This window comes from Mus caroli, unplaced genomic scaffold (assembly GCF_978045245.1).
Source record: "Mus caroli unplaced genomic scaffold, Mus_caroli_1 scaffold_17, whole genome shotgun sequence".
NCBI classification, from domain to species: domain Eukaryota; kingdom Metazoa; phylum Chordata; class Mammalia; order Rodentia; family Muridae; genus Mus; species Mus caroli.
Genome location: NW_028227272.1, coordinates 34607030 through 34628997, shown reverse-complemented (window position 1 = coordinate 34628997; position 21968 = coordinate 34607030). Strand labels below are relative to the sequence as shown.

General features: G+C 40.9%; 2 protein-coding genes across 4 annotated transcripts in view; one reads left to right on the top strand and one right to left on the bottom strand.

Annotated features, from left to right (window-relative positions):
* The window catches only part of Rabl3 (RAB, member of RAS oncogene family like 3), a 35200-nt gene extending 22454 nt beyond the window's left edge, over window positions 1-12746 (bottom strand). Inside the window, exons 1-2 of the mRNA XM_021184914.2 lie at window positions 12691-12746; window positions 10721-10812 (exon numbers count right to left, since the gene is read on the bottom strand). Coding sequence (XP_021040573.1) covers window positions 10721-10812; window positions 12691-12736 — 138 coding nt within the window. The 5' untranslated portion in view covers window positions 12737-12746. The remainder of the gene's footprint in view (window positions 1-10720; window positions 10813-12690) is intronic.
* A 136-nt stretch (window positions 12747-12882) lies between these two features.
* Window positions 12883-21968, top strand: part of Gtf2e1 (general transcription factor IIE subunit 1) — a 29855-nt gene continuing 20769 nt past the window's right edge. Inside the window, exons 1-2 of one of the 3 annotated variants that reach the window (XM_085832182.1) lie at window positions 12883-12999; window positions 16452-16924. In XM_085832182.1, coding sequence (XP_085688308.1) covers window positions 16477-16924 — 448 coding nt within the window. In that variant the 5' untranslated portion in view covers window positions 12883-12999; window positions 16452-16476. Of the gene's footprint in view, window positions 13176-13672; window positions 13690-16451; window positions 16925-21968 lie in introns of those variants that run through there. The other 2 variants (XM_021185568.3, XM_085832183.1) reach the window with 2 other exon arrangements.

The window sequence follows — 21968 nt, the reverse complement described above, 5'->3', positions numbered from 1 at the left end:
GCCCAGGAGCAGCATGTAACTACTAAGGCACTGAGATATGGCTCATGCAATTCAAGTCTGTCACCACACGAAGCCAGTTGTTACCATACTGGGTGCCATCACAGTATTCATTTCCTTACATTCTGGGTCCATTTATTCTATGCAGTAAATAAGAGGTGGTAACACCATGACTAAGAACTACAGACTTATAGGTCAGGCTGTTTGGACTTGAATCCCAAGTCTATCCAATTGTTAGTAACACGACCTTGACAAATCACATAGCACCTCTGTGCCTCACATGCCTCCTGTGCTGAGCAGGGAGGGGCACCACCAACACCCATGTCACAGAATTGTTGTGTGAAATAATCAATGAAGTCCTGTGTATGTGGGCTCCTAGCCACAGCGAGCTCTCAAGAGGTGGTAGCTATCATTGTTCCTATCACTTTAAAGACCATGATATACAAACCTTATCCCTCTAAGTAAATCCACTTCATATCCCTAGTGAGGATAAAAACTATACCTTTTTATTTTTCCCCAGTGCCTGCACATTGTTTCCTTACCCAAAGAGAAATTCAATAAGTATTGATTGTATGCAATGTACAAGTTAGAGAGTTAAAATCCCATTAAAGTGAACTTGAAATGACAAATCAATTTCCTTATTTATAATCTGTGAGAAGATTAAGCTCGAAGCATCTTGTCATTATTAGGAGCAGCCGTGCGCTCGCTCATCAGGCCATTCGATTTGAGGTGACAAAGTCGGAAACCAGGAGAGAGTCAAGAATGCCACAAAATAAAACCCCCTCGTCAATCCAGCTGCGGGCGCTGCGTGGAATCAATGGGCCCAGAGGGTTATAATTATTGAGAAGATTCATTAACTTCACGCAGCACTTGACACCATGCTTTTCTCACCTTCATCTTCTCTATTTTTAGTTGGCTCTTATGATATCTAAACTGAGCTAAAGAGGGCAACTGTGTACAAGAGTTCTGAAGAGCAGGTATTCAGGAATCCACTTTAGTCCTAGAGATCTCCCTCTGGCAGGCTCAGTAACACAGACACTGCAGCTGTACTATAAACAGTGCTTCAGAAGTCAGGGTTCTCCCAAGACATTCATCAGGCCTTTATACGCTTTAATCAGTTTTCTATGGGGAACAATGGCTCACTCTAGTATAATAGTCATGATTTATGTTTCTATGACAAGTTTAGATTATACTTTCAAAATGCCTTTTACCTATGTTTCACTCAGGAAACAGGTTCCTCTTGGATAAGGACGGCAGAAATCAACAATGCGCAGTAATACAAGTTAGGCCTCTTTCAGCCCTACAAGCCTTATTCTTGAAGAACATAATTCAAGTCAGACTGGCTTTATCCAGCACCATAATGATTCCAGTAAGGCAGCCACACTACTACATACGCTCTGTCTACTATAGCCTTTATTCTGGTCTCCCTTTGCACAGTTTCATGCTATCCAGAGGTCTTAGAACTATCTTATAGATTAAACAAAACAAAGCCAAGCCCTTATGGTTCAGCATGACTACAAGGGAACTCTTCTTATCTTGGTAATGCCCAAAACAGAGATGTTTCTCAGAGAATTGCTGTTACTTCAGTAGGTCAGAGGTTTGAGAATTATCGAGTTTGGCTGACATGCTCTAGGACTGACTCCAAATCATCAGCATCCCTCCACATGAAGGGCCCTGCAGAGACAATGCCTGTTTTGGGATCTTTGCTGCTAGTTATACTCAGGACACTGTTTTCTTCCTTGAACACACATAGAGGAGGGGCTTGCCTGGATTCTTGTCCTCTTATCCTTTGTCTTCTTATTTCCTCCCTCCAAGAATTTCCACTTTCCTTCTGGAGTCTGACCTTATAATTACAAAAACCTGTTCCATCTCAGCCTCACTTTTCTGTATAAACAATAACTATCTCTATCCTGAAGAAACGACTCTATGCCTGCTCACATTCTGAAGAAATGACTCTGTATGCCCTCTTAGATTCTGAAGAAATGACTCTGTATGCCCACTTAGATTCTGAAGAAATGACTCTGTATGCCCTCTTAGATTCTGAAGAAATGACTCTGTATGCCCTCTTAGATTCTGAAGAAATGACTCTGTATGCCCACTTAGATTCTGAAGAAATGACTCTGTATGCCCACTTAGATTCTGAAGAAATGACTCTGTATGCCCTCTTAGATTCTGAAGAAATGACTCTGTATGCCCTCTTAGATTCTGAAGAAATGACTCTGTATGCCCTCTTAGATTCTGAAGAAATGACTCTGTATGCCCACTTAGATTCTGAAGAAATGACTCTGTATGCCCTCTTAGATTCTGAAGAAATGACTCTGTATGCCCTCTTAGATTCTGAAGAAATGACTCTGTATGCCCTCTTAGATTCTGAAGAAATGACTCTGTATGCCCTCTTAGATTCTGAAGAAATGACTCTGTATGCCCTCTTAGATTCTGAAGAAATGACTCTGTATGCCGACTTAGATTCTGAAGAAATGACTCTGTATGCCCACTTAGATTCTGAAGAAATGACTCTGTATGCCCACTTAGATTCTGAAGAAATGACTCTGTATGCCCACTTAGATTCTGAAGAAATGACTCTGTATGCCCACTTAGATTCTGAAGAAATGACTCTGTATGCCCTCTTAGATTCTGAAGAAATGACTCTGTATGCCGACTTAGATTCTGAAGAAATGACTCTGTATGCCCACTTAGATTCTGAAGAAATGACTCTGTATGCCCACTTCAGATTCTGAAGAAATGACTCTGTATGCCTGCTCACATTCTGAAGAAATGACTCTGTATGCCCACTTAGATTCTGAAGAAATGACTCTGTATGCCCTCTTAGATTCTGAAGAAATGACTCTGTATGCCCACTTAGATTCTGAAGAAATGACTCTGTATGCCCACTTAGATTCTGAAGAAATGACTCTGTATGCCCTCTTAGATTCTGAAGAAATGACTCTGTATGCCGACTTAGATTCTGAAGAAATGACTCTGTATGCCCACTTAGATTCTGAAGAAATGACTCTGTATGCCCACTTCAGATTCTGAAGAAATGACTCTGTATGCCGACTTAGATTCTGAAGAAATGACTCTGTATGCCCTCTTAGATTCTGAAGAAATGACTCTGTATGCCCACTTAGATTCTGAAGAAATGACTCTGTATGCCCTCTTAGATTCTGAAGAAATGACTCTGTATGCCCTCTTAGATTCTGAAGAAATGACTCTGTATGCCCTCTTGGATTCTGAAGAAACAACTCTACGCCTGCTTAGATGCTGTTTATTCTTTGACGATCTTATTTCTGTGTTGAAAATATGAAATGCTTTGCTTATCTCCAAAACTGCTTCAGTTAATTACTCTACCATTACCTAAGAGATTTGTGTCCTTTGGAGTCTGGACTGCTATTTATACTCCCTTCTCTCTGTTATTATTGCCAGTTGCTAGCAGGTTTTTGGTGAGCATCTAGGGTAGCCATTGCACCTCTACATTCATCTGGAAAACTGATTTAGCATCCCACTTATCTCTACTTAAGTCATCTTAGATGGTTCTTAAAATGCAGATTCCTCAGGGCCAGGTATATCTCTAGATTAGAATATCCAGAACAAGATCTATTGAAAGGACAAAATCTACCGGTCTGACCATTAAAATAAAATTTGTCTCTGTCCTACCTAGCAGGAGACACATTAGAAAGACATGACATTTAAACAGTTAAATGAAAGATGGAAAAAGATGCAGTACAGAAACACTAAAAATAGTTGTTTAAACCATTTCAGGATCAGAGAACTTAAACTTCAAGAAACAAACACTGCCAGACAGAAAACAGACACATTGCAGTGATAGAAAGTTAAATCCAGGGGCCAGTAAGACTGCTCAGTAGGTAAAAGTGCTTGTTGCATAGGTCTGAAAACTTGAGTTCAAACGCCCTGAAATCCTTCAGGCAAAATAAACAATCTCAGGGGCTGGAGAGATGGCTCTACAGATTCAATGCAATCCCCATCAAAATTCAACTCAATTCTTCATAGTTAGAAAGAGCTGCCTAGCAAACACAGAAGTGTATGCTCACAGTCAGCTATTGGATGGATCACAGGGCCCCCAATGGAGGAGCTAGAGAAAGTACCCAAGGAGCTAAAGGGATCTGCAACCCTATAGGTGGAACAACATTATGAACTAACCAGTACCCCGGAGCTCTTGACTCTAGCTGCATATGTATCAAAAGATGGCCTAGTTGGCCATCACTGGAAAGAGGCCCATTGGACTTGCAAACTTTATATGCCTCAGTACAGGGGAACACCAGGGCCAAAAAGTGGGTGTGGGTGGGTAGGGGAGTGGGGGGGGGGGAGGGTGTGGGGGACTTTTGGGATAGCATTGGAAATGTAAATGAGGAAATTACCTAATAAAATAATTTAAAAAAAAAAATAAATAAAAAAGAAAGAGCAATTTGCAAATTCATTTGGAATTAAAAAAAACCAAAAAACCAAAAAAACAAAACAAAACAACAACCCAGGATACCGAAAACTATACTCAACAATAAAAGAATTTCTGGGGGAATCACCATTCCTGACCTCAAGCTGTATTGCAGAGCAATAGTGATAAAAACTGCATGGTATTGGTACAGAGACAGGCAGGTAGATCAATGGAATAGAATTGGAGACCCAGAAATGAACCCGCACATCTATGACCACTTGATCTTTGACAAAGGAGCTAAAACTATCCAGTAGAAAAAAGACAGCATTTTCAACAAATGGTGCTGGTTCAACTGTCAGTCAGCATGTGGAAGAATGCAGATCGATCCATTCTTATCTCCTTGTACAAAGCTTGAGTCCAAGTGGATCAAGGACCTCCACATAAAACCAGATACACTGAAACTAATAGAAGAGAAAGTGGGGAAGAGCCTTGAACACATGGGCACAGGGGAAAATTTCCTGAACAGACCACAAATGCTCTAAGATCAACAATCGACAAATAAGACCTCATAAAATTCCAACGCTTCTGTAAGGCAAAGGACACTGTCAATAAGAAAATGGCAACCAAGAGATTGGGAAAAAAGTCTTTACCAATCCTATATCTGATAGAGGGCTAATATCCAATATATACAAAGAACTCAAGAAGTTACACTCCAGAAAACCAAATAACCCTAATAAAAATATCAGGGAAATGCAACTCAAAACAACCCTGAGATTCCACCTCACACCAGTCAGAATGGCTAAGATCAAAAACTCAGGTGACAGCAGATGCTGGCAAGGATATGGAGAAAGAGGAACACTCCTCCATTGCTGGTAGGATTGCAAGCTTGTACAACCACTCTGGAAATCAGTCTGGTAGTTCCTCATAGAAGCAGGAGGAGGGGGTTTCTGGAGGGGAAACTGGGAAAGGGGATAACATTTGAAATGTAAATAAAGAAACTATCTAATAAAGCAAAATTCAAAAAACAAAAATTAAAAAAACCAAAAACCAATCTCAAACTAGCATATAATATCAAAACAGGCAGAATTAAACAACAACAAAAGACAAATTGACATAGTGAAAGATTTTAACATTTATTCCTTAAAAATGATGAAACGGATTAAAAAAAAGTAATCCAGCAGAGATAATTAAACAAAATGCTTACTAAGCTTGATGTAATGGTCAGAACACTGCACACAGTAATGACAGAGAACGCATGTGTGCTTACTTTCTGACTTAGAAATGAGCTACTTAACAAATAATTAACAAAACCGACCCTAAAACAAGACATAAGGAAATCTCAGTCAAGGAATTATTAAAGGAAGGAATTATATAGTAGATATTCTCCGAGCACAGTGAATGTAAACTAGAAACCAGCAATTACAAGATCATCAACACTGTCAAATGTTTGGAAATTGGAAGCACATTTGAAATAACAAATGAGCCAAAGGAGAAATCACAATGGAAATTAGACAATATTTTGAATTGAATGGTAACGAGGCAGCTGACACTGTGTTTAGACAGCCGTTTGGGTGCCTCAGAGCTCTATAAGAAGATTGAAAGAAATCAATGAAGCAACTACTCATTTCAAGGAGGAGCTTGAAAAGGAGAGTAAATTAAATCTAAAGAGGCATGGGCTTTACTGTGAAAGTCAAAACAAATACAGGGATGGAGAGACTGCTCAGCCGGTGAAGTCCTCGATGGGCAAGCATGAGGGCCGGAGTTCCCTCTCCCAGCACCTGTGTTTTCAAAGCTGGGTGTGGTTGCATGCCCTCATAATCCCAAAGTAGGGTAGGCAGAGACTGATGGCTTCCTGGGGTTTGCTGGCCAGACAGCCTAGCCCACTTGGTGAGCTCCAGGCCAAAGAGAGACCCCGTCTTAAAAGACAAGATGGATGGTTCCTGAGGAATGCCACGCAAGGTTAACTTCTGGCTTCCACATATAAGTTCCCATTTTCCCACGCCACCTTGCATATGTGCCTACACACATGTGCACATATACCCCCACCCCCTAAAAAACACAAAGCATAGAAAGAAAACAACAAAACTGAAACTTGTCTTTGCTAGACCATGGCAAAAGTGATCAAGAGAATACAACTCACTCTGGCTTGCTACTAACTCTAAGAACCTGAGTTCAATTTCCAGATCCCATAGGGGGGGGGAAGAAGAAAACACTCCGGCAACTGGTTCTCTGCCCTCCACATGTGTGCCATGTTACATATGCCCCATATATAAATATACATTTTAAAAGCAAGGCCATCAGTTACTTATACCAGAATAAAAAGAAAGAAAAAGAGAAAATCATCTATACTATAGATACTAACTGGCCTATAGATTTTATAGGATTTGCAGTAGTGGTTGTATTGTTGAATTGTCTCATTAAAAGCAACTAAGGCAGAGAAACAATGTTTAGCAATTTGCTTGATATGAACAAATTCTTTTCCAAACACAAATCTCCAAAATTGACATGGGAAGAAATGCCATCAATTTCTTGTTTTCTTTATTGAACTTAAAAACTTCTCACATAGAATATTAGTTAGTTTCACTTATTATTTAACTCACATAGTTAGTTTCACTTGTAAATTCAAATGATAAATAGCATCAATCTTATAAAGCTCTTTGGAAGAACAGGTTAGCACAGTATCAAAACCCCACAAAGAAACAGAAAAAGGTCACGTAATACTTCTCATGAATTTGGGTGCAAATATCTGAAAAAATCCTAGATAACTGATTCTAGATACTAGAAAACTGTTCTAGACTAATATGTCAAGACCAGCTTGGAGAGGACAGGGCTGGAGAGATGGCTCAGGGTTAAAAGCTCACACTAGCTGCTCTCCCAAAGGACCTGGGTTTGGTTCTCAGTACCCACAGGGCCGAGGACAGCAGGCTGTAACTCCAGTTCATGTGCTACATAGCTATAAAAAATAGGTAAAACACCCTAGACAAATAAAAGTAAGTGTATAAAAGAATCTAAGAGAGACACATGCACACACAGAGAGACAAAGACAGACAGACAGACAGAGAGAAAGGCTTGGAGTTAGTACAGGATGGCAAGGTGTGTTTAATGTATAAAATCAAGAAACAGAGTAAAGCAGGAAAATAATGATTATTATGAAGGCAGAATAAATAAAATTCAATAGCCATTTAGGATACAAACTCTCATCAAAAAACTAGCACAGGAAACTTTTAAAATAATATATATATGTACAAGAAATTCTACATCTGGGCTAGGATATAACTCCGTGGTAAAGTGCTCTTTGGTATGCACAAATCCCTAACACCACAAACCAATATAAATCCTATATAGACTCTGTGCTTACTGTTGTATACTAAAAACCTCCCCTGGGATTGGGAATGAAATACAGGTAATTCTTACAGGCACACCTATTCTAAAACGTCCTGGATTTTAGCCACTTTAATAAGACATAGTCAAAGTGCAGAAGACAGAAGATGATCTCATGAACCTACCTGGCCCTGGGTGGGGACAGGAATACAGGCTGGGCTAGGATAGAAGGAGGGGGCAGAAAACTATGTCAAAGCTAGGTACGATGTAATTTTCTTCTCTCTTATAAATGATATAAGTAGGCCTCAGGAGGTATATTGATTAGTTTAAGGTAACTCTTTAAGTAGAAAGGTAATTGATCCAGGATCTAAGTTTCTTTCTAATGTGCTGTGATCTTTCACAGGAAGGGAGTTAGTAAAGTCTAAAGAAAGGGCTGTCAGAACCTGTCACTGGGTCTCTCAAACCTAAACAAAACTGCATTTGAATTCATTGCTTAGAACCTGGTTTTCTTGCGTAGCTGAGAATGTAAGAACACAGTAAGCTAAAATGATACTGTCCATTTCTACTTCAAACTCAAAGAAATGCTATAGAAGTATTTTGAGAGGGAGGAAGGAGAAAGGGAGAGAGAGAGAACATAAACTAGTGAGAGAGAAAGAGAAAGGAAGGGAAATGTCTAGATGCTGGAAATGAAGAAACACTGTGGAGAGGACATGGATACAGACAGCTTCAAGCAAGTGCCTGGAGTCTCACTGCTGTACAGGAATAGCGAACTCATTTTCCAGCTTTTAAGGATGTGGGGGGGAGTGATAAGGACCCTACTGCCATTTTCATCTTGAAATGGGAACCCTTGATGAGCTCCTCAGTTAGGGGAGGAGGAGGCTATAAGAACTGTCCCCAGAGGTCAGGGACTGTGGGTGGGCTGCTGCAGAATAGATAGAAGATATGCATAAAGTGGAAGCCTCAGGCCTGGGTGGTGGGAAGCCATGAGGCTCAGATGCCACAGGGATGCTGAGATAGAAACTCAGTGCCACTGAAATTGCTAGAGCTCTGGCAGCAACAAAGGCAAAAGGAAACAAGGATCCTTGCACAGAATAGCACACAAGGCTTCCATAAAGAGGCACGTGGGTTCCTTAGAAAAATGTGGACATAGAGCTGGGAAGATGGCTACTGGTTAAGAGCACCGGCTAGTCTTTCAAAGGACCTGGGTTCTCTTCACAGAATCCACACAGGGCAGCTCCATGGTAACTCCAGTCCCAGGGGATCTAGTATCTTCTTCTAGCCTCTGTAGGCACTGCACACATGTGGTACACAGACATACATTTGAGCAAATGTTGATGCTTATAAAAAAAAATCTATAAAGGATAGAACATTTTCCAAGAATTACAAATCATACAAGATGTATTTCTGTATAAAGTAGAATAACTTATATAACAGATAGGATGTTTACCCTAAAAAACCAAACTATAATCTAAAAGAAACTACAAAATGACTGTGAAAAACACATTAATTAAAAATGAAATCCACAAGGAAAACTAAGATTTTGAAAAACTTGAATACTGATAAAAAAGTTGTTATTGAATTTAACGTATATTATTTGAAAAACAGAGTCTATATATTAATATTATATTAAGCACAGTTGAGAGATGTTTAGTCAACTGGAAGGCAGGTATGAATGCATATTCCAGAAGGCAGTGAAAAAAATGAAGAAAAAAAAGGATATATGAGGATGGAGCTCAAAGTTAAAAACAACAAATCTACTAGAAAATGGGTAGAGGGAATGAAGACAGACAGACAGACAGACAGACAGAGGAGAGGGCATCCTGAGCAGGACTTCTGAGTAGAAAACTGAGGTAGACCAAGACATAAGTTAGGTTAGCATTACGGCAAAACAGTACACACACACACACACACACACACACACAATCTCTTAAAAGCAGCTGGAGAAAAGAAATTCCCTTAAGAAGGAATAATAACTAATTGAATAGAAAAATTTTAATCAGTATGTCAGAGACTACACCACACAGCATCAAAGAACAGAGGAAAACAGCTAGTAATATAACTATCACTTCTTAATTTGTTCCCGGGGCTGGAGAGATGGCTCAGCAGGTAAGAGCACTGACTGCTTTTCCGAAGGTCCTGAGTTCAAATCCCAGCAACCACATGGTGACTTGTAACCCTCTTCTGGGGTTTCTGAAGACAGCTATGGTGTCCTTACACATAATAAGTAAATAAATCTTTAAAAAAGAAAAAAAAATGTTCCCATTTCCTTTGTTTACTGTGTGTATGTTTGTGGGAGTGCATGTGCCAGGGCATATATGTGAAAGCCAGAGGACAGCTTGCTGGAGTTGGTTCTTGTTTCCACCATGTGAATCGGTGGGAACTGAACTTGGGTCCTTAGCCTCAACAGCAAGGGTGTTGGCCTGGTGAGGTGTTGTAACAAGGCCCTGTACTTGTTCTTAATTCAATGGTAACAAAACGTGCCAACAGATGACAGACTTCCCCAGAATTAAACATTATGACTTAATTTAGTGGAAACTGTATCGAGTACCTAACTGTGACACAGAACAGACAGTCTGCTCAAGGCTCTGGAAGCTTTTGCCTTTACATGGTGTGACTAGGTCCAAATGTGCAGTGTTAAGAGTTATAGCTTTAGGCAGAACTATTTATGGAAAATACTAACTTTATTATTTATGGAGGATATTAACATTATCACTCCAAATCTAGTGATTAAAATAAAAGCCTGTGCAATCAGACAACTGGGCTCACGTGTTACTTTTGCTTCTCATGAGTTGAATGAATTTGGTTGTTGTTTACTCCTTTATGACTGAGTTTCTGTGTTTGTATTTCATAGTTTGAGAAAGATGAAATAAGGAATGACAGTACTGACACACAGTGGGAGCTAAATCAATCCCAGTTATTAGTGTTAATTGTAATTAAATCCTATAATTTAATCACGGGGTCTGAAGGACTTATGCTTAGTATGATAAAGAAAAACTAAACAAGAACACGTACTCTGATATCCACCGAGCAGCCCACAGTCCATGACGGATTTCCTAACACTTGATTGTGGCACAGAAGATGGACGAGTGAAGATTTCCCAACACCTGTAAAGATACAAGGTCTCTAGTCAACTGAACATAGAACCCTAAATGGGGCATTTATACCACCTCTTCCAAGCCAGGGAACATCTAACAAATTGTTTGAATACCTCCCGTGACAGGATCCATGATGCCATGATACCACACTCATAGGACTTTAGTGCCTACATATAAGTTTGAAAAAAAGCAGCTAACCACATGGTCCCAGACTTATCCTCTGAATGACGATGATGATAATTCCACTATCTTTACTTCATCATGCCTATTACTTTTGAAGCAATGCTTCACCTCCTATTAGATCTCTTGGGCTCAGGCAATCTTTCCATTAACACTAAAGGGCACCACTTCAAGAGCTAGGTGGAGAGGAAAGAGACGAGTCTTCTACTTACATGGCTACGAGTCTTTTATTTATGGGTGTGGCGCCACTCATTCATTTACCTGGCTGTTGTTAATTGTATCAAAAACTTGGGAAATCTCTTTGTTGTGCAATGTTATATATAGACCTATCATTCATATTTAGTTTTTATTATAAAAACTCTATTACCAAAAACTGAGAAAATATAAAAAACAAACAAACAACAACATCACCTTAGACCACTATTGCCAGCCATATGGCTTTTTCTATTACCATGTTGTTATTGTGATCATATACAAAGTGTACTTAAAAACAAACAAACAAAAGAACCGCATGGGGCTCAGTGCTTGCCCTACAAGCATGAGAACCCAAGTTGTGTCCACACACAGCAGCCAGGCAAAGAGGCACACATCTCTAATGTCAGTGCTGGGGAGGCAGAGAGAGGCATTCCCTGATGTTTGCTGGCCTGACAGCCTTAGCCTAGGGGCTCTAGGCCAAGGGGAGAGCTTGTCTTAAAGAAGGTTGGCGGCTGTAGTGGCTATTCCTGGTTGTCAGCTGGACTATATCTGGAATGAACTACAATCCAGAATTGGAGGGTTCACTGTGATCCTGATTTCGAGGCTGAGAGATTCAAGTTTCTGACCTGGATCTTGAGGCATAGTGGCTATGAATCCCAGGAGACTAAGGTAAGGAGATCTCTGAGTTCAATCAAGGTCATCTGGGACAAAGCAAGTCCCAGCACCAGACAGGGTGGCACACACCTTTAATCTGGGCTACACCTTCTGCTGGAGACCTACTTAAGGACATTGGAAGGAGGAAGACTCTTATTCGTTTGCTTGCCTTGTGGGACTGAGCAACTGCTAGATCCTTGGACTTCCATTCACAGCTGCTGCTGACCATTGTTGGGGAGTTGGGCTACAGACCGTAGGTCATCAACAAACTCCCTTACTATAAGAAACTACCCATAAGTTCTGTGACTCTAGAGAACCCTGACTAATACAGTGGCAAAGGCAGGTGTATCTCTTCATTTTAGGCCTGCCTTGTTTATATAGTGAGTTTTAGACCAGCCTGATATACATAGCTAGTTCTACGTTAGTCAGGACTACTTAGTGTGACCAAGTCTTACCCCGCACCCCACTCCCCAGCAACAAAGCTTGCAGTGGAAGGGCTGAAATGTTTCTTGTGGCTCCTGGTAGGAGCACTCCCCTCTCTGGAACCAAAACTTCTAGGCTAGTAGAGCCTAGGGTTGTGGGGACAGGAAGCAAAATTCTTCCTAGAGGGTCACTAGGAGTGATAGTGAGTGGAACTATTCCCTTTTCCACCCCTGGACTCCGCGCCCCCCACCTCCCGCCACGCCACCACGTCGACAAAAGGAGCAAAGTCCTCTGGGAAGTGTAGTTTTAAGGTCTTGAAAGGAATTTCAGCCGTCGACCTAAGCGCTAGGCAGCTTGGGGGTAAACAGCGAAGAGAGAGGGGTGTTGGGAAGCTCGGGCGTGTTGGTTGTCCCAGACGTGGGTTAAGCCGCTCACCTGAGTCTCCCAACACCAGAACCTTCACCCGATCCAGGGACGCCATCTTGCCACGATTTCCTTGAGGTTGACGCCCGTTCCTGGATTCTCACCAATCAGCGCAGGGCTTGTGGGCAGGGCAAATCATCTCATTGGTCGGTCAGAGCATGACTGATCGAAAGCTTCGCGGTGCGGATTAGCGGGCGGTTTCCAAACCGGTCGCAGGAATTAGGCGTTCGTCCTTGTCTCGCAAGTGGCGTGGGCGGGCTGAAGCCGGTAGTTGAGGTGCTGAGGGCGGCTGTAGTGGGAGTGTTCCGAGCATCCACTTGGGTAAACCTCATTCCCCGGTCCTTGTTCCCGGTTTCTGACCCGGCGTGGCATTTCATGGTTTCTTCTATCCGTCCCCTTCCTTGGCTAGTCCCCTCTCCTCGGCCACCTCTTGCTTTGGTCCTCTTCTTAGTCTTCTAAAGAACCATTGCCCCGGAGCGGCCCATGTGCGACCTCGGGTAGGACGGGCTTGGCGGCGTCGAGTGTGGCCCGGGAAGCCCCTGGGCGCGTCTGAGGGACTGTGGGGTCTCGGGGTCTGGACATGTCTGAACACAGCTGGTGGAGGCCACCTAGGTCCGGAGCTGTCTCCGTCGTGGGCCCCTTAAAGGACGAAGGGATGGAGAGTTCGTAAAATACAATAACAGAAAACTGTAGAGGCTCTGTAGGATCCACGTTCTTCTAGAACTTGGGAAGTAGTATTTAAAAATAGTCTAACTAAAAGGGCTTCCTGCACCCACTTTGTTTTTTTTTTTTTAATCCCTTTTCATCCAGCATAGTTTTTTCAAAAATCACAAGTTTAATGTAGTAGCTCCTTGCTTAAAGCAATTACAAGTTAAATTTAAAAAAAAAAAAAAAAGATGGCTTATAGCGCTCATTATTGGGATGCAGGTGTGAAACAAGTGATTTGTGTGGAAGCTGGCAGGATGGATGTGCTACAAGAACACGTGCCCAGAGGATGTATTGAAAGTTCAGGTATCTGAGTAGAATATGCTAGGCGCTAGCATTGATGAACAAGAGGCCATCGAAGTAGAAACTGTACAAATTCTGAGGAAATGAGAGGGAGAGTGTTAGATGCCACTGTTGGGGTTTTGAGAAGGCCAGGAAACATTACCCAAAGCCTAACTACAGTAGGAGAAAGGTTTGGGCTTAGCTTTGAGGGCTGAGGGTGGATATGAGGATGACTTTGCTAAAAAAGCAGAGTGATTTTGATTTTGATTCTCCCAGTTCCACCTCAGGGGCACAGTAGTCCTTAAACGTTTTTACAATTAGAATCTAGATCTGGACTGGGTAAGGTGAAGTTGGGAGATGCCTGACTACTGTGAAGAGAAGAAGATAAATGAAGACCACTAGCTACCACACCAAGAAGCCTCCATAGACAGAGCAGTTACTTAAGTGTCACCTGCCATAGAAACTAGCTAATATAGGAACGTGGGCTTACTTTGGTCATTTACTTCCAATCTGCAAGAGGAATGGGCAGTTGGGATTTATAGGCACCCAAGATTTTAAAAGGTCGACAACCAATTCATAAAGTTGTTGAAAACATTCTGTATGGGCTGTCAGTTTTAGAACTTGATTTAAGGAGCTTTAAGAAGCCCAGAGATTGAATACTCTTGATTTATCTTAATTGGGGATGTGGTGAAGGAGCAAAGGCCCTGTGTGAGAAAGGCTCTTTAAATTATATGTGAAGAAACGAAGGCTGTGGATTTTCTGGGGCTGACACTAAGAAACTGACCTGGGATTTCCAAGCTTCAAACTATTGGCTGGAAGAGTATTGATAACGTTCCTTTGTACTGATTTTCAGGACACCCAGAGGAGTATCAGACAGAGGAAACAGGCTGAATAGCAAGTACTAGTCGTCTCCATGCAGGATGTTCATTCGAAGGATACAAAATGGCCATGGCCATGGGACAGATTAGAGCAATGATCAGGGACTTGTTGCACATTAGAGTAATCTAAAGGGATTTTAAAAGTAGCTGCGTTCCTAATCTGGCCCTTCTATAGTAGCTGAATCAGAACTCTTGGGAATGGGGCCCAGTGTTAGTAAACTTAAAAATGTTGCCTAGGTGATTGCTTTACAGTCAGGGTTGAGAACCAATGGTCTGGAGCATACAGTGTCTGAGGTGGGACAGAGGAGAGCAAAGCAATGGAAAGGAAGTCAGAAAACAATAGGCTGTGCATCTGTCCTTCGGCCTTTTGCGTGTTTCTGAGGCCGTTATGTCCTATTCTGTCAGCTGCTGAGCATGCAGAAAGCAAAACGTGGTTCTTAGTAAGTACACTGTGTAGGTGAAATTGGAAAGGCGGTCAAAGTGTATCTGGTGCTGTGCTTGGGATTCGAGGTGGCAGTGAACCCAGACCTATTTAAATATCTAGGGTGACAAAGACTTTGAGGTTGCCAGGTTTAGACTAGTAAATCCAGGTGTTGCCTTGTTTTCTCTGTGTGTATGTACAGTGCTGTGTCTACAATGCTCTGCCTGGTGTTGTATATGTTGTAACTAACTTTATTTTTCCTTTATTATAGATATGACCTTATAACATACTTGTGTACACTGATTATTTAGGATGTATTGCAGATATTACAACATTTCTTACAGAATAAAGCATTACATCTGATAGGGTTGGTTACTTCAGAGTTCAAATTAAAAGTTCAGTTGAAACTGATATTAATGACAATATAACTTCTTAGAAATAGTTCAGGGGGATGTCTATTAAAATTTTCCTATATCTTAGAGAAATCTGAAGCATAGTCAGTGTGAATAGGCTGGCTAGTTTCAATATGGGTCATACTGAAGTTACATGAAAGCTAGCCTAGTTAATAAGTTCTTTTAGGCCCCCACTGAACATGTTCACTAATCACAAGCACCATGTTTCCTTTTGAGAGTAAAGCGTAGCTTGAACTTGTTTAAGGACTTTTCAGGCTCCTACAGCACCCAAACTGCTCGTCTGACTGGGGTCCAAGTGCTGTGCTGTGTGAGAGACTTGAGAGAACAACTCAGGCCTATGGCCTAGACCTTCTATGTAGTCCGCTTCTGCTGTGCTCTTCAAGGGACCCACTATTTAAGGGTGTCTTACTTCTTCAACTCCCTCCATTTTTTAAAATATAAAAGGTGCTTACTTGATCAGATATGACTTAAAAGTTGGTAATGCACTTTGATCTTAGCATTAATTTCTTTCAGTTATGGCAGTCCTTAATTTTGTTAGACACCCCTCCTGGCTGGCAGTTACTTATGTATTTATTAGTGTGTGTGTCTGTGTGTGTGTCTGTGTGTGTGGTGTGTGAGATCATTGTGAAAGTTGTGAATATGAAAAACATTCTTGAATCTTAGCAGGAAAGTTTTACTGAAGAGAAATGAAATCTAGTGTAATTGCTAGGACCCTCTGGATTTCCAGCCATTTTTAGAGAACATGCCATTAAGAACTGTGAGCACTCCCAGAGCTTTCTTTGTTTCTCTTTGTGAAATAAAGTGGGGTTGATATATAATTGTCAGAAATAACAGATAGATATTTTGGAATCAAGCATATTGTTGAACCTTAAAATAACTATGTCAAGTATTTTAGGTGTACTATAGAGGAAAATCCTGAATTTCTGTTAAATGCTTATGTGCTAGAAGTCTTTTAAAGCCATGTTTGAATGCTTTTGTGGCACTTTAAAAATAATGACAGTAGGAGACTGTTGTAGAATTGTAAATTATTATGTCCTCATGCCTACTAATCCCCTTCCCCTCAATCCAATGTAGTTGAAGGTGAAGCTTACTGTTTAAGATGGCAGACCCAGATGTTCTCACTGAAGTTCCAGCGGCATTGAAGCGGCTAGCCAAGTATGTCATCCGGGGCTTTTATGGCATTGAGCATGTGTTGGCCTTGGACATCTTGATACGGAACCCCTGTGTAAAAGAAGAGGACATGCTGGAGCTGCTCAAGTTTGATCGGAAGCAACTTCGATCCGTTTTGAATAATTTAAAGGGAGACAAGTTCATCAAATGCAGAATGAGGGTAGAGACTGCTGCAGATGGGAAGACCACCCGCCATAACTACTACTTCATCAATTACCGCACTCTTGTTAACGTAGTGAAATATAAGCTGGACCACATGAGAAGGAGGATTGAAACAGATGAGAGAAATTCCACCAATCGGGCTTCCTTCAAATGTCCTGTCTGCTGCAGCACTTTCACTGACCTAGAAGCCAATCAACTGTTTGATCCCATGACAGGTGAGACCTTCCCACATGATGAATCAAAGTAAGCTGTGTACCCTTTTTTAATTTCAGTTGTTCTAAATTGTAAGCCAATCGTAGACTTTCTAGGAGTAAATAGGTTAGTGCGACTCGGCATGCAGTCTTTTGCAGTGCCGTTTTCCTTCAGAAGGTTACTTTTCCATGGAGTTTTCTCACTAATGGCTCTCCTGAGCTCCTCCCTCCCCCATCCCAGATTTTATTTACTGTGGCAGCCTGATCTGAAAGATTGAGTTCTCTACTTCTTTGTGGTTATTCTGACTTTACTTGTGACCTCATTCTTAAGCATATTCTTTTGGTGTCTGTCTATTTATGTCCGTCACTGACAGAGCAGCTCATGAGCATATCACACATAATGAGCTTGAGAGTTGCTCGTGGACATGCATTGTGCTGTTAGGAGTGTGTAACTAGGATGTGTGATCTGCGTGTGGGGAAGGTCTCTAGAAGAAGGACTAGCTGAGACGCAAAAGATTAAATGAGAATTAGCCAGATCAAATAAGAGGGGAACCCTTTTTAACTTAACAAATGGATCAGTAGTACCAATCAATTAGTGGAAAAGAATTGTTAACAACATACATAATTTGCCTCATTTAGACAGATACTTTATTTTTAAGAATTTTCATTACAAGTTTTGAACAGTGTTTTCCAAAAATACAGAATATATGACATTAACACAAGAAACATAAAGTGCTGGGTTAAATGGTTAATTTCAAACTAAGCATGAGGCAAGTTTTGTCATATCCTTGGTGGGACAGTTTTGTCTTATGACCTTGCTTTATCTAGGAGAGGGGTTTTGTTTTTGGTTTGGTTGTTGTCCTTTGCTTTTTGAGACATGGTCTCTCCCTGTTACTCAGACTGGAACGTACTTGAACTCAGTGTTGACCTTGAACTCCTATTGATCCTTCTGCTCAAAGTCTCCAGAATGCTATGATTATGGCTCCCCTGCCTTGCCTAGTACATTGGTTATTTTTGTTACTGTGGTAAAACAGCATGTCCAGTACTGATGAAAGGAAAAGTTTATTTTGGTTGACAGTTCGAGAGGGAGAGCCCATAATGGTGGAGAAGGCATGGTGGCAGGCGGTTGGAATGGCAAGCTAAGATATATCTTCATTTACATGAAACTGGGGCAATTAGCTATAGGTGGACTGATAATATAAACTCTCAAAAGTCTCACCCCAGAGACATCCTTCTCTGGCAAGGTTTCACGTCTTAAAGATTAACCTCCCCAAATTATACTGTCAACAGCCTATGGGGAACATTTCTCATTCAAAGGCCCACACCTAATTAGGAGAAATCTTATTTATTTATTTATTTTTTGTTTTTTTTTTCCAAGCTAGAGTCTACACTATAGTCCAAGATGACCAAGAGCCAATTATGTTATTCAGGCTGGCCTTGAACTCTTGGTAATCAATTCTACCTCAGGCCCCCTAGTATTTATAAGTATGAAGTAGGGTACTTGGCTGCGAGATCTTGACCATAAAGAAAATCTTAATTACCAGGCTGGATGTAACCATTGTTTGATTATACCAAAGGAATTAGAGTGAGGAACTAGTTATAATCAACAGATAGCCTTTGGAAAGGTTGGCCTGCTTTACATGGAGAGATAGAGTTTATTAGAACCAAGGCCTTGAGATAGGGTAAAGGCATGAAAAGATTTTTCTCAGAAAGCAGTCTGAAGCTGAAGCAAGTGTGTTGTAGTCAGTCTGAACAAAGACTGCATTTTCAGTATGAAGTTGATAGTCAGCATGAGTGTGGGAAGAGCGGGTGTGGGAGCGCAAGAAAAGTCACTCACTTAACCGACGGTGTCATCCAGAGCAAGCGCTCTGAAGCTCAGTTGGGACCATTTTGCTCGTGGTGCAGCCTGACTTATCATAGCTGGAAATCTGTAATCAGTTAAAGACTCAAGTTTTTGAGTGCACTTGCCATCTGATAGTAACGTGGCTTTTATTGGGCTTTACCAAAGGACAAGATTGTGCTGATTGGCTGATAGTAGGCCCCAGTCTACTCGTTAATTCACAGATAATAAGCATTTTTTAATCCTTAAACTATTAGTACCCCCCACCCCCATTCTTCCTTTCTCTGTATATCCTCTTTAGAAATTCTTGGTCCCACCCCACCTCCTTCCTGTTTTGCTTACTTTTATCTCTTCTACTTCTCTTATGGAGAAAAGGGGAAGTAAATGTTAGCAGATTGCAGTGTCCTTATTCTGATAATGTTTATGCACTGTTTAAATTTGAATACCGCTTTCAGTCTTCTGCACAGCTCAAAGTTATCCTATTTTCAAGTTGATACTGGAGGGTCTTGATGCCTCTAGTATCGTGATAGGTCTAGTGATAGATATAATCAAAGACCTTCTTTTGTTTGTTTGTGTTTTGAGAAAGGGACTCAGGTAGCTCTGTCTGGCCTTGAACTTGCTATGTAGCTGAGGATGACCTTGAATTCCTGATCCTTCTGCCTCCACCTAGGTCCTAGGTCAGAGGTTCTCAATCTTCCTAAAGCTGTGACCCTATAATCAGCTCCTTATGTTGTGGTGACCCCCAACCATGAAATTTTGTTACTACTTCATAACTGTGATTTTGCTACTGTTATGAATCATAATGTAAATATCTGATCTGCAGGATGTCTGCAGCCTTGGGTGGGCTCGTGACCCACGGGTTGAGAAGCACTGTTTTAGTCCTGTGTCATTCACTAGCCAAGCGAGGGACATGCTGAGCTTCTGTTTCTGTTTCTTCCTCAGAGGCTCTTAGGTTGAACCGTGGTCTATTTTAGCCATCAGGGAACCCTCAGTAGTTGGATTTGGAGCCTCCCATATTGCTTTACTTTTGATAAAAAGTTCTTAACTCAAAATGTATGGGCAGCTGTTTGCCAGTGAACAAAAGGATGAACTCCTAGGTGAACTCCCCAGGAGCATGGGGAGGTCTGGACTCAGTGAGTGGTAGGATTATTTTATTAAGTCACGTATAGGCCAATGATCCTACTCCAGTATCGTTTTTCTCTACCCCTCTCCCCCTTTCCTACAGGTTTGTAGATCCACTTATGCTTTGCCTTTGGTCTTTCTGACTCCACTGTACCTGTGGATGTTTGGTATATGTAGACCTTTTTTTTTTTTTTTTTAATTTCATTTGGAGTAGCTTTCAATATGGCCAACAATTAACTGGCAACACAACTTGGTCATCACAGGGTTCATTGTAGTGCAGTTGCCAAAAAAAAAAAAAAGGGGAAAAAAAAACCCAATCCCAAAAACCAAAACCCTAAAGATGTTTTAAGTAAATTTATGATTTTTTTTTTTGGACTGCATTCATAGTTAGCATATGGCTAGTGGGCTGCAGATTGGACAAGCCTCAGTAGTCTTTGCCCACCAGTTCTGGGTTTCAGAAGTTTAATCAGACAAAAATAGCTGTTTCAGTTCCAGAAATATGGGGAGGTTATATAATTAAAACAGACATGACATGAAATCCCTCAGAGCAGCAGAATAGCATCTTGTGGTTCCTAAGTGCATGGTTCAGATTTAGCAAGCTTTCTAACAATGTAAGTAGACTTAGTATTTCCATCCTGACACTCTCTGCCACATGTGATGCAGCTAATGGCACTTCTGAGTTAAGTTTAGCAATGTGTGTTAGTCTGTTTTTATATGTTAGGGTTAGATGGAGTGGAAATAGCTTTCTGTTTTCCATTTTAATTTAAAAATATGCACCCATAATTTCAGAGAAAAATTTTCAAGGAGAAAAAAAGAAATCACCAACAAAACCACTGGCCTTTTTATATATTACCTATATTTATTATTGTAGCTTAGAATATTTTTGGTCCCTTGGTTCCTTAAGGTACCATATTCTTGGTTCTTTTGATAGTGTTCAGATATAGTTAATAGTCTGGCTTCCCTGCTATATGAGAGTTTCCCCCTACCCTTTGTAAATATGATGCATTGTATTCTTTTGTATATATTGTGTTTTATTCTTTTTTTTTTAAAGAATTATTTATTTTATGTATGTGAGTACACTATAGCTGTCTTCAGACACACAAGAAGAGGGCATCAGATTCCATTACAGATGGTTGTGAGCCACTATGTGGTTGCTGGGATTTGAACTCAGGACCTTCGCAAGAGCAGTCAGTGCTCTTAACCGCTGAGCCATCTCTCCAGCCCCCTTGTGTTTTATTCTTGCTTAAATTTTTTTCATTAAGATTATTGCTAATAGAATGTAGTTTGTGGCTTCTAAAATGTGTATGTGGCACTGTGGTTTTCCTGTAAGTGGAATAAAATTCTCTAGTGTTAGAATGAGAAATGTGTTGGAAGCCTTGATTCCTGATTATTACAATAGTATTACTGATTGGCAGAGACCACCAAAAACCCATTTTAAATTAACTTTGAGATGGGGGTATTGGAAATTCTTAAAGGAATACATATATGTAATAAGATCTTTTTTTGTTTGGTTGGTTTTTTCGAGACAGGGTTTCTCTGTGTAGCCCTGGCTGTCCTGTCCTGGTCTACTCTCTAGACCAGGCTGGCCTCTAACTCAGAAATCCACTTGCCTCTGCCTTCCAAGTGCCGGGATTAAAGGTGTGCGCTACCACCGCCCAGCATGTAATAAGATCTTAACATCAGCAATTAGAGATGATATAGTTAAGTCATCAAATGATGTGCATCTAGGTACCACACATGCATATGTTGTACTGTTGGAGGTGGAAGATCTACAAAGGAATATCACAAGTTTAGGGATGAAAAGACTGCTAGGATGTTCTACACAAAATATCAGAGAGGTGTGTCGTTACCTTTTGTGGGAGTTAGCTTATTTTCTGTGCTTCCCTGGAAAAATATAGTCGATTTTAAAATTAGCATGAAGTGTTTACTAGCTAAATAAAATCTTTAGTTATATAACTCAAAATAGCCAACAGTAATTGAGGATAGAGGTTCACACTTGTAATCTTGGATCTCAGAAGGCCAAGATAGGATGATGGTTGTAAGTTCAAGGCTAGCCTGAACTAGTAAGTTCCAGGCCATCCTAGGCTAAAGAGTAAGAGTCTGTCT